Source organism: Peromyscus eremicus, chromosome X (genome assembly GCF_949786415.1).
Source record: "Peromyscus eremicus chromosome X, PerEre_H2_v1, whole genome shotgun sequence".
Classification (NCBI taxonomy): domain Eukaryota; kingdom Metazoa; phylum Chordata; class Mammalia; order Rodentia; family Cricetidae; genus Peromyscus; species Peromyscus eremicus.
This window is the reverse complement of record NC_081439.1, coordinates 8,230,193-8,243,584: the sequence shown is the minus strand read 5'-3', so window position 1 is coordinate 8,243,584 and position 13,392 is coordinate 8,230,193. Positions and strand designations below refer to the sequence as shown.

At 39.0% G+C, this 13,392-nt stretch overlaps 1 protein-coding gene across 1 annotated transcript in view; it reads right to left on the bottom strand.

Annotated features, from left to right (window-relative positions):
• Positions 1-848: 848 nt before the first annotated feature.
• Positions 849-13,392, bottom strand: part of Med14 (mediator complex subunit 14) — a 95,868-nt gene continuing 83,324 nt past the window's right edge. The window contains exons 25-31 of the mRNA XM_059251158.1: positions 12,163-12,345; positions 10,702-10,937; positions 9,368-9,547; positions 9,162-9,269; positions 6,288-6,413; positions 5,744-5,936; positions 849-3,169 (exon numbers count right to left, since the gene is read on the bottom strand). Coding sequence (XP_059107141.1) covers positions 3,096-3,169; positions 5,744-5,936; positions 6,288-6,413; positions 9,162-9,269; positions 9,368-9,547; positions 10,702-10,937; positions 12,163-12,345 — 1,100 coding nt within the window. The 3' untranslated portion in view covers positions 849-3,095. The remainder of the gene's footprint in view (positions 3,170-5,743; positions 5,937-6,287; positions 6,414-9,161; positions 9,270-9,367; positions 9,548-10,701; positions 10,938-12,162; positions 12,346-13,392) is intronic.

Here is a 13,392-nt window from a genome sequence, read left to right as displayed (position 1 = left end):
TGGAAACACTTAGAATGAATGGTGCCTGGCATATAGTAAGCTCTCAGTAAATGCTAGCTCTCATTTTATATTGACCTAAATATGCCCTTTCATCCATCAGTTACATTATTAGACAAAGAATTATATCAAATCACTAGCCAGTGGGAGTGGGGACAAGTTATGAAACCAGATCAGACCTGGTGATCTGGAGACTCAAAGTACAGTGCAGGCAGGCGTCTCATAATTTGGTCTTACTAACCTCAATATTAAATCCATCCAAAGCAAATCCAAATACCCCATTCCCATCAAAGCAAATGAAAAATTCCACAAAACTCAAATGAAATCTACATTAACATTTTCCCTTTTCTCGCTTTTCATCATAAGTTTTCTTAAAATGTTTAAAAGTATAAATTTTGTATCAAGAACACTTGAAAGTAGGGGTGGTGGGACACGCTTGTCTTCCCAGTACTCAGAGGTGGATCACTTGGACTTACGAGGTTCAAGGCCAGCCTGAGCAACATGGAAAAACCCTGTCTGGTTTAAAAAAAAAAAAAAAAAAAAAAAAGAAGAAAAAAAAATGTAACTGGTATTTCTTTGGGAGGAAAAAAAACCATGGCAAATAAAATTTTATTCCTACCCTTAACTCAACCTTGGTTCAGTTCCTGCTATAAATAACTGGCCGTAGGCTGAGGAAGTTCTCCCTTTCCTCCTAACCCTGAAAGTCCTTCTATACATTTCGAAATGACATCTCTGCAGACGTAAAGGGAAAAGGTGACTCAGGACCAATGTCTTCTTTCAGGGTTAAACTAATGCTAAACCAAGACTACAACCCAAAACATCTTCACCAAAATTAACTAGAGAGTTGGTAGTTCTCTGAAACTTGTATAAATTTTATTTATTACTGTAAATACTAAAATCACATTGAAAACACCTTAAAATCAAGTTCCAAACCACCTACTAGAGAAAAATCACTATGGCATCCAGTTTCTTTGATTGAACCTGGTTAACAAAAGAGGCAAAAGACATGGTTTGTGATGAAAGTTACGATTCAAATGCTAAGTATTTCCAAGCTTTAATAAAGTATATACCAATTCCAAGTACCAAGCATGATATCAAAATTCAAATTCATTGGTTTACTCTTAATAAGCATCAAAATCAAATTCTGTTCATTGAATCCTATCTTACTTGATTTACACAATGCATTCAAAGGTTAGTTATAATTAGGAAAAAGTACCCATTGAATGCATCATGTATAAAAATGCAATTAACATTTCAAAACCACACTTAAAAGAGAAAATACCTGAAAAGTTAATTCTATTAATAAAATTATTTGAAACAATATCATCCTGCAGATAAAAATACATTTCTTGTATATACATGTAGATTTCTACATGAAAGATAGGATTCAGCTCCTAATAGAAAAGGGCTGACTCCTGATCAAGACATCTTAGATTGCCAAACCCATGTGATTACCACTGTGAAGAGAACTGAAAACAGAAGGAGAAAAGGGGTAGGTTAAAGAAGAATAAAAGTTTAGTCACCTACTCTGGAATAGCGGCAGAGTTGGGTGAAAAGCAGGAGATGAAGGCAGAAAGGAGACACAGAAGACAGAAGCCCTCAACTCTGACTGGAAATGGAGATTCAAGCAAAGTTGAGAACATATGATACAGTTGCAGTGAGATGCTTAAAACTAGAATCTGGTGGTTATAGTTATAGAAGCTCAAATAATCATCTTAAAATGGAATCAGACAAACATCTAAAATTTCATCGAGGACCATATTACATTGACTAGATAACTCAGCATGATATTATCATTAAAAAAAAACCCATAAAACAACAACAAAAAAAAAACTGCTCCAAATCACATCAAGTCATCAGAAGACATTTGAATCAGATCATATTCATCGAAGCTTAAAAAGACCCTGACTGGCTGCAAGAGACAGTACAGTACTCTAGAAAGAAATCCTATTGAGAGGTACCAGTGCCAGAAACTCCACTGGACCCTACACAGGCCCTGCACTGTGGACTTTTCAAATGACTGGACCAGGTTGTGTCCAGCAAAAACATCCTATTGTTTTGCTGACAATGAATTAAATTGAGATTGTTTAGAACAACCGCAATTGTGCTGGGGAAGGTAAGAAGTTAAATAAGATAAAAGAAATGTCACCAAAACTTCATGCAAACTAGAGCATTCAAGTTCTTTGCTTCCTAGTTAATGCTGTGTGCAGAAGTATCCTTTCAATGACATTTTCCTAGCAAAAAGGTTCCCATTTCCTCACACATGAGAATAATTGCATTATTTGGGATCCTTAATCACTATATATCACTTACTGTCTCTTTTCAAAGACAAGGTTCTCTTATTTTACACAAATCCTATACTGAAAAAAATAACCGAGGTGCTAAATGTTATCACCAGTCATGTTAGGAATGTCTGAAGAATTACATTAACCTTAAAACAAAAATGTTTTTGGTCAAATTTCAGACATACGTAATTAAAAACTGACTGGCCCCACCAGGGTGAAGATGAAGGGAGGCCCTAATAACTCTAGAGAGCTTATACACACACAAGTGAGTGTCACTTTTATATCCTAGTTTTATTAAATATTGCTTCTTTGGGATGTGTTTAACAGCTCCCAAAACATTTCTGTGTAAGGATTCAAAGCGGTCAATAGTAAAATACAGCTTCAATATAAAGTTTGTCACAGTTTACAGTATTCAAAAATGACAGACCTGCCTTTAAAAAAAAAAAAATCAAAAAAGACCATTACATCCAAAACATAAGAAAACAATTAAATAAACAAGTTTGGCATTTTCATTACTTTATAGTATAAAACAGAATATTAAATCTATTACTGGCAAGCGGACACTGATCTGTTACCTAGTTTGAAATGTGTCGCATTTAAACACACTATACAAGTTCACTATACAAAAGATTGATGATGGTCTTTTTGATGAAAGAAGTGCACCCTGAAAAGTTTTGCCAGTTTAGAATATTTAGCTCTTAAGGTTTAAAAAAAAAGTCTTTTTCCTTTTTAAAACTGATGGCTGAATTCAGCCTTTTTGTGTGTGTGTTGTTTTTTCATTTGTCAGCCTTCCTGGTTTAAAAACAATAGTGTCTATGGACGCCCACCAGGGGGCAGTGTAAGATTAGCCATTAAATCACGAACAGCTGCAAATATTGTGCATTCACCTGCAACAGAGAAAAATGGTCATTAGCTATTCGCAGTACAGGACAGACGTTAACACACCGGTGAGGGGAGGGTTGATTAAAACCAGTCACGGATTTGAAATAAAAGACTAAGTATTTCAAACTATTCAGATTTTAGGTGATGACATCTGATGTGGAATAGCATATTATATTTGGGTTGGGTTTTGTTTTTGTCTCCGGAAGAAATCTGGGGCAAGTGTCAAGTTTAAATAGAGAGAAAGAGAGAGATGCCTTCAGTGCATAGAAACAGTGCCGCGTTGGATAAGACTTTAAAAGTCTGACTTTAGAGTTGAACACTATAGAATGCTTATGCGGTTTGGATCTAATGACAAGTTCTAAATTATATTCATGCATTGCTTACAACTTCGGTGATGTCCTGCTAATGAGAGGCCAGATAACAATGCCTCCAATAGGTAATAGGAATACCGTCCAACAGAATGTTCTGTGACAATGGGACCGTGTGTGCTCTGTGGTTACCAAGTACTACTTTGGCTATGAAACTGAACATTTTCATTTTCTAAAGTTATACATTAATTGACTGAAGTCAATAAAATACAGAAATAAAGTGTTTTATTTTGTTAAAGGGAGAAAAGCTTTATTTACACTCACAGTTATTTTTTTTCCCCTTTTCTTTCCTTTTTGGTTGCCATGAGACAACAGTCCCACTATGTAACCCAGACTGGTTTGGAACTCACAATCCTCCTGCTTCAGCTTCCAAGTGCTGAGATTATAGGTGTAAACCAATGAACCAAGCTAGGATTTTCCTTCAAAGCTCTTCACTGTGAGATGGGCAAGGAAGCCTAAGTATTACACACCAAGAATCTAAACATTAGATTTGTGGAGGCACCTCTGATACACCTCATCTGCTCAACTTCCCCTCTGCCTCTTAGTTCTTGTAAATATTGCAAATACTGAGATATTATAAAGCAAACCAGATCTTTCCCACGACAACACGTTTGGACCTAGCACAGCTGCAAGGGGAGAACTGAAGCCCTCGTGTGAATTACAGCCTTCTGTCAAAGGGCAGCATATAGTGACTCCGTGCAAGTCACTGAGAGCCTTTGCTCCAAGCACTAGAAAATGAAGGTGCAGAACAAAAGGACAAAGAAAATCCAAAGCTTTGTCCAGCCAAAGGAAAACAAGAAAGCACTCCCACAATACCTTACCAATTTCTTAAAGAACTGAGGAAGGTGTGCGCGCGAGTGTGTGTGTGCATGCATGTGTGTGTGCGTGCACAGGCACATGCATACACACTTCTTTGACACTTTCATTGATAGGTAGAAAAATTTGCTTGATCATAGTAGGATCAAAACATTTCCCTTATAATTTTTAAATTCCAGAAGATAATACATAAAAAATATAAGATAACAATAGTCATGTCTATATGAAGGAATTGTGTTTATCATCAGATTTCTACTGGATTGCTACTTTGAGAATTCTGGTAGCTTTAAATTTTGATTCCTGAGGACTTATTTTCAGCTGAGTAGAGAGGTCAAAGAATGAAGCAGAGAACTGTCAGAAGTAAAAGTATTATAACAAATGAAGCATACCGCTCTCTACTGCCCAGTGTATTCCTTAGAAACTGAAGCAAGAACTTACCTAGGTATGATGTGGGGAACAAACAGCTAAAAAAAACCCTCATTTTCCTCAGGATTCCTAAAACTTTTGACACTGTGATACCTAAAAATGTTTCAGAGAACAGCTTTTTCCTCATTCACCATAATTGTGTTTGCAAGCTATTCTAAAGAAAAGGATAAAGAGGACTTCCTTAGCATTAGACATGAGTGAACATCCATTTAAATTTCCTAAGTATTAGAAATGAGCAAAATCAAAGAAAAGTTCTCTTTGCTGAGCTTCATGTTTTAGAACCCCAATTTGGCATTACCAGGAGTCACATGTTAAGTGTGGGCTACTCCAGTATCGAAGCAGCCTTATTTCTCTTTCAAGAAACATTCTGGTTTCTTCGGAAATGTCCAGTCTCAGAGCTTCACTGTGCACTCAGGGAGAAGGCTCACTTGCACCCACCTGACACTTACATAAGAAGCCCAAAAAGCAGGGATGCCATTTGTATCAGCTTTTATTCTTCACAAAACATTTAGAAGATACACAACTTTTAATAATAGTATTCTATTCATGATCGAACCATGAAGTATGAGAAACCAACATGCATTTCAACTTTGTGATGTACAGAGTGGCAGGTATTGATGGCAAGGCAGGAATTCACAGCCACGGAAAATCTATCATCCTAACCTAGGGCTTTGTGGCAATGTGTGCTATAAATACAGGCTTCTGGCATTAGCAACCGGCTCAGTCCCAATAGTAACTGCTAACAAAAATGAAGTCCAGGCAGCAGAGAAATGGACAAAACTGAAGAACCAGTGAGAAAGAAAGAAAGCGACAAGCAGACACTAAGAGGGCCATGGCAACAGAGCGCTAGTACTAGGATTGGGGTGCAGAGTAGGGAAGGCGGGGGAAGAGGAGGGAAAGGAGGGAGGTCTCTCTCAAAGGAATTTTTATAACATATATGCAATAAAATACCATCTACTGCTCATGTACCTTGTCGTGGTGGGTTCATCTCTGCAAACCTCTTCAGAATGTTGCTGACCATCATGGGCGCAGCAACAGAAGAGTTCTGCTGTCTGGGAATGTCTGCCTGCTGGGTGGTACCTGAAGCCATGTCATAAATGATTGGAACTATTATACTAACAGGTTCTTGGGGAGGGACTGATGTTTTCTGAGTTAGTTGAAGCTGTAGACACACAAAAAAAATGAAAAACAGAAAATCAAATATTTGTCTCAATTTGTGAGAGGCACTATCATTTACTTTCAGATTAAGATACAGCAAGTACAAGAAAATTAAAAAAGATTAAAAAAGTGACAAACAACTGAATATTATGATTGTCTCACAATTACCAACTTGAATAAATTTCTATTGTTACTACTTGAACCAGGAATCCCATGAAGTCTAAACTAACAGTGAAGAATATATATGGGCATATATTTGGCTATAACTACTAACTCAAAAATTGTTCTATTACTCTCACGTGGCTTTTTCCTCAGAAACTCTGCACACACACAGATGATGTCAGGTGATACTTACAAAAAATAGCATTTTGGATTTCAGCACCACAGCTGGTGTCCCAGGAGGTGCAATTGGTGGTGCGCTGGGAGGGATGGTGAGGCAAAATTGAACATTCCATTTTAGCTGTGTTGCTTGGTCTGGGAACTGTTGTGAAAGGGAAAAAATATGACAAAACTCCTGTTACCATAAAAAATCACATCTGGTCTGGAGTCTGAGGAGTTAGGGTTTCACATTACATTCCATCATTCAGACAACATGCACTTTCTGAAAAGAAATCTATACGTGAAGTCACTAAGTAAAACTTGGGGGTAAACTTGTGTGCTGTGTTCTCACTCATTCTTGGACACTTGTGACTCCTAAGGCCAATACTTCAGCTTCTACAGTGTCTCCGACATCTATCTACTCTTGCTTCACTGTTTTCAAAGAAGCCAACATAGCTCAGGGCTTTACTGCTTCTTCCTGGAACCCCTCGTAATCCCAACCAGTGGCTTCTTCTGCTGGTGCCTGCTTATAGTTACTATCAGCCCTACATCTTGAGTGAGGCTCTAAGCATGCTCACAAATGCTGAGTGACGCTATGACCTACGCTGTTCCCTCCCACAATTGAGGTCTAACATGTGACACTTAAGGCTCTGATTGAGTGGGTTCTATATAGGTTTCCAAGTCTTGTTTCTAACTGCTTCCCTAAACAAACTAGGCAAACAGTATTAATGGTTTAGAAGGTAATTCATTGGTGCTTTTCTGGACAGATATTTACTCCTTCAGAATCTCCAAGACATCTTTCTGACATATAAGGGCTGTTATAGCCTATCACATCAAAAGCAAAATGTTAAGAAAATAATAATAATAATAATAATAATAATAATAATAATAATAATAATAAAAAAACAGAAACACTTCCTCCCCAATCCTGATAGTAAACTTGAACAAAAACGAGGGAGGTGTTAGGTTAATCAAATCAACCCCAGAAATGAATATCAAGATCAAAAGACTGGGAGATTGAGAAAATACAACTAATCAGCTGTTATCAGAGTTCAAATTATATAATTTTAAGAAATCCCTAAAGTATGGGGCTAGAGAGATGGCTGAGCAGGTAAGAGTGCATACTGCTCTTCCAGAGGAACCAAGTTCAGTTCCTAGCACTTATGTGGAGTGGCTCACAACTAACTTTAACTCCAGCTTAAAGGGATCCGATGCCCTCTCTTTTGGCCTCTGCCCGCACCCACACATATATGGCATACATATAGATATGCATATATGCACATCCAAAATCAGTTGAAAGTAAATCATAGCTGGAGAGATGGCTCAGAGGTTAAGAGAGCTTGTTGCTCTTGCAGAAGACCTGGGTTCAGTTCCCAGCACCCATGTCACAACTCACAACCAGCTCCAGGGGATCTAATGACCTCTTTTGGCTTCCATGGGCACTGCTCTAACATGTACAAATGCAGACACACACACAATTGAGATCTAAAAAAATAAATAAAAGGTGCTAGGGAGATGAGTCAGTGATTAAGAAAATTGTCTCATCTTCCAGAGGACCTGGCTTTGACTCACAATCATCTGTAACTCTAGTCTCAGGAAATCTGACATTCCTTTCCAGCCTCCTAGGGCACTTACGTGGTGCACAGACACACATGCAGGCAAACATTCCATAAAAAGAAGTAAATTTTTAAAATAGAAAAATAATAAAAAAAAGAAAGAAATAGCTAAAATTACCAAAAGTGCAAATATAAAACGAGAAGAAGAAAAAAAAAAGACTGATAACTGAGCTTGGGGTGCTTGTGGGAATAGAAACTGGGGCAAACTCTGGAGGACAATTTCCTGAGATGTATCAAAGTGACATCTATATATCCTTTCATATATATAGAACAACATCTGTATTTAAAAATTTCTTACTGTGGCCTTTTATAATACCAAAGTGTTAGAATCTGGAGAAGATTATGGGCTGGGGACATAGCTCAGTGACAGAACACATGAGGCCCTGGGTTCAATTCCAGGATAGGAATGGGTAAGGGAGGAGGAAAAGTGATTGTTTAGTCATCTTAAATCTTTCACTAAAAAAAAATTAAGTGCTGGGCGGTGGTGGTGCACACCTTTAATCCCAGAACTCGGAAGCAGAGGCAAGTGGATCTGTGAGTTCGAGGCCAGCCTGGTCTACAGCGTGAGTTCCAGGACAGCCAGAGCTGTTAAACAGAGAAACCCTGTCTCGAAAAGCTCAGTTGAAAAGGGGGAACAGAAGGATACTTGATGTTCTGAAAAGTGGAAAGATCTCCAAGATTTACTCAGTGCAAGAATATGGTATGTTTCCATTTCAGGCAACAGCTCTGGACGTTCGGAAAATGGTCTCTATTGCAAATACTGGGGGTTGCTACGGGTTGAATTGAATGCCTGAACAAGATGAAGCCCCCATTCCCAGACCTCCCTTCAAAATAAGGTCTTTACAGGTATAACCAAGTTAAGAAGAGGTCATCAGATTAAGCCCCGATGGTTGTTATCCTTCAAAAGAAGAAGAAAAAAAGATATAAGCAGAAGCATACATGGGGATACATAGATCAGACTGATGGGTATATAAGCCAAAGGCTGTTTGTATTACCAAGAGAGAGACATGAAACATATTCCCCTGTAGAGGTTTTAGAGAGAGTATGGACTTGCTGACACGTTGGTTTAGGACTTTTACACTTCAGAGCTAGGACTGTGTCATCTTGTCATAGACAAATTTTAAGTCAAAATTAAGAATTTAATTAAATTTAAGCCTTTAACTCCCTTCTTAGGGGCCAGAGTTCTATGAGTTTGAAGTCAGCTTATTAAAAAATAATAAACCTTAAGAGAAAAAAATGGAACAATGTGCAAAATAAAGACTGTTCTGCAAAGCTTTTGTTTCTCAGTAACTCACCAGCTCCAACTTCATAATATGCACACAGTCACGGAGGATGTGTGTTGGTGCTCCCAGCAGCTTGGTGAAGGCTATAAGTGTGTTGGCTTTAAATGGTGGTCCTGCAACCTAAGGGGAGGGGGAGAGAAATCACCTTACTCTTTGTTCTACTTCAACCTCTGCTTCACTGACTACATTTCAAGCACTCATTATTAGAAAACACATACTCTTGTCTCAAAGAATTTCTCCAAAACTTGAAGCTCATCAGGTTTCCACTGTCCTGCATTTTCAGGTGTCACTTTTAGCTGAAGGGTTTGGTTGGTTTTGGGACTAAGGGCTACTCTGCATTTCAGGGCATCTGTCTTGAACATGATTACACCAGGTTCGTTGGAATTGATCAGCTGCAACTGCAAAACGAGGATGAAGCAAATCAGCAGGGAAAGAGAAACATACATATTTCTGACAGAACTAGCACAATGGAAAAACAACTAAGTTGGTCCAGATGAGGCAGATGAGAGTCACAGAGCCCGACACTAGAGGGACTGTGAGTAGCAGAACTCAGGTGCGACACAGCTCTCGTCATCTCTAAGCTGAATGCTAATTTTGTCACTGGATCTTAATATTGGGAAGGGACACAGTGACAAGTGAAGGCAAAGAGAGAGGGAGTTCGATCAAAGTATACTATGTCCACATATGAAAACATGAGAGGAGGAACCACTCTTCTAGAGGATTACGTTCAAGTTCCAGCACCCACAGGGTGCCTCACAAATACAAGTACAGTTCTCGGGAGATCTGATACCTTCTTTGGGCCTCCATGTGCACTGCGTACACTCCATGTACACAGACATGAAGGCAAAAACACTCATAAATTAATAAAATATAACTAAAATTAAAATCAAATGAAACACACTATTTTATATAATCCACACAAGGCAGTAATTTCTTAAAATACTTTACATTCTTTTTAAGATCTGACTATAAAGATTGTGAAATGGTTTTCAGGCAACTGTATAGTAAATATTATAAATAGGAATCAGTTTGGCTACTTATATAGATACTGGTAATAATGGTAACTATAAATTAAAAACATATCCAATACCAAGGTATTATCCTAAGGTCTTCACATGGAGCACTTTGAATGCCCACAAGTGCTACCAGTCAGGTAGATACTATCTACATTAGAGGATATCCCAGCAAACCTAACACCTATAATCAACATGTTGATTTTGATTAAGACTCAGCTTCAAAGTCAGTCTGCCTACAAAGGTACACCAGAGAGCAAATAGTCATTTGTATGTGCAAGGTCAGATCCTGTGTGCACTAGTTCTGTGCAGTGTGGTAACCTGTTCCCAGGTCCAGGTTAGCCACATTATCTAAAAAACACACAGCACAGTAAACTGTAAAACCCTCTAACCTAAGAAAATGATGGGGTCCATCTTTAATGCTAGGCAAGGGAGTGAAGCTTAATTCTAACAAGATGGTTAAGAGAGTGAGAGTGTTCCTCACAAACACCTTATTGTGCCTTTGACAATGGCCACTTGGAAAGAAATAGCACTCGTACCGTTTCCTGTTGAATAATTCTTTGAAGGTGTCGTCTCATGATGACAGACCCAAGGAATCTCTCAAGCGGGGAACAAAGGTAACTACCTGCCAGGCCAGGCACAAGGCCTGGCGTTGGAGAGGGGAGCAGTAAGATGTTCAAGGCACTATGAGTGAGGATGGTGGGTATGGATGCTGCCCAGGAGCGCTGAGGTAGTTTGCGAGGTGGAGGCATGTTGGTTGGCATTGTCTGGGAACCTTTGGGAAGGAAAACAGGTAACTTCATTTGCAAATGCATAGCATCCCATTATTGCCTGTTTTGTCTTCATCATAGATGATGTAATTGGGACTCTTGTAATTATTCCTAGTCATCAAAATATCTTATAGCCGGGCGGTGGTGGCGCACGCCTTTAATCCCAGCACTTGGGAGGCAGAGCCAGGCGGATCTCTGTGAGTTCGAGGCCAGCCTGGGCTACCAAGTGAGTACCAGGAGAGGCGCAAAGCTACACAGAGAAACCCTGTCTCGAAAACCCCCCCCCCAAAAAAATCTTATGTCAGTTCTCAGATAGCAAAATCAGCTGCCATGGTTCTCCTGATTCTGTCCAGGCCCCCTATGATGTGACCCTGCAGGAACTCCTTCAAGGAAGTGGAATCTGCTTCTCAACCTGGATTCTGCATGGCTTCATGACCTGCTTATAGCCAAAAGATTGCCATGGAAGGGATGCTCAACTAGTTACAGGACTTCCATATACTTTCCTGTAACCAGTACCCACTGTGTAAACAAGCTATGATCAAGTGTGAGACCACACAAAGCACAGAAGTCAGGTCAGCTGAGGCTATGTTAGGCCATCTATGGCAGACACGAGGAAGCTCAGTAGAGTCTGTCAAAGTACAGAATCGTGATCTAGCATAGCATTGTTTTTAAGCACTAAAGTTATGGAACAAAAGTAAACATATACATTTGTACAATTCTCTTAATTTCTATAGCTTTGGTGGTTAACTTAAGGTATCTTTTATGGTTCAATACTGCAGATGAAAATTAACAGTCATGACAGAGGTGCTGGGACTCACTTCCTAAGACTTCTGAAGGAGACAACCCTTTTTCTTATTACATTTTCCCTAACTTTGCTAATTAGTATTTTGAAATGATTACAAAGGAAAAAAGTTTAAGGTTGCCGGGCGGTGGTGGCGCACGCCTTTAATCCCAGCACTCGGGAGGCAGAGCCAGGCGGATCTCTGTGAGTTCGAGGCCAGCCTGGTCTACAGAGTGAGATCCAGGACAGGCTCCAAAGCTACACAGAGAAAACCTGTCTTGAAAAAAAACAAAAACAAAAACAAAAACAAAAAAACAAAAAAAAAAAAAAAAGTTTAAGGTTTGGCAATCCTCATTTGAGAAATACACTGTGACTTTCATGTCAGGGCAAAATGATAGAAGTCATCTATTGGTACTGCTGTAGAAGAACATAATGCTGACACCACTCACTTGTGCCAGCTCGAGGGGAATGAGAAGCATCTGGGACAGGAGAATGGAGAGATGGGTTGGCTGGTGACATTCCAGGCAAACGGGTTGCTGGTGAGGGTCCAGACACTTGAGGAGACCCAGGCCAGTTTCCTGCTCGTCCACTTGGTGACACCATAGTATATGGAGAACTAGGGTCAAGGGTTCCTGGAGAAAACAAACAAACATGATTCTCAAAGTATGTGACAACAGTCATAGCCTTAAATAGTGAACCATTTTAGTTGTTGTTCACTAATGCTTGTTGTTTCTTAACACCTTCTGCCTAAGTCTCTAGCTTGTGGAGTTTGTGTACTTTTTGTGTGCTTGTTTTTTGAGACAGGTTCTCTTTGCATAGTCTCGGCTAGACAGGATGGTCTTGAACTTACAGAAATCCACTGCCCTCTGCCTTCCAAGTGCTGGGATGAAAGACTTAGAAAAATGAAAAGCCTAAGAAAGGATAGATTTACCTTCACACAAGCTCCCAAACATGTAAAGAAACATCAAACTTCACTGAAAGGCAAATTCTGTTTCCATTCTACTGAGAAAAGGACGGGGGGGGGGGGGGTACTACAATTTCTTTATGCACTTTATTCATTAAGAAATAGAACTGAGAATCCAGTTTGGAAAGCAGTGGCTTCCTTAACAACTTGATATTTTAAACTACACCATGAAGGTACTTTTGACATACTGTTTCTATCCGCTTGTCACCCAATGCACACTGATAAAAGTATTTCTACCATCTACTTTAGTGAATAAATGGTCTTGACTTATAAAATAAGTAAGACAGCAGAAGAAAGTTGGCAAGGAATGGAATAAATTGGTGGGAATAAAATAAGACACACTAAAGATGAATGGGTGTTCTTAAAGGAAGTTTTAATTAAATAAGTAAAATTTAACTAACAGTCAAGAAATGCATATCCAATAGTAAAATACCATCTTTTCACCTAGCAAAATGGCCAACCTTGTTTTAATAGAAAATCTTCATATCTCATATTGGTAATGTTGCAGGACAACAGACATCCCCCACGTTGGATGCTGCAGGAAATTGGTATAGCTTTTCTGTTGAGCAATTTGCCCTATGTTGCGAAAGCTTTAGAACTTCTCAAATGTGGTACAACCTCAATGTCATTTTTAGGAACTTACCTAAGGGGATCATCATGGATGTGAGTACATACAGCACCGTTTTAAATTGTGAAAAAAAAAAGCAAACATTCA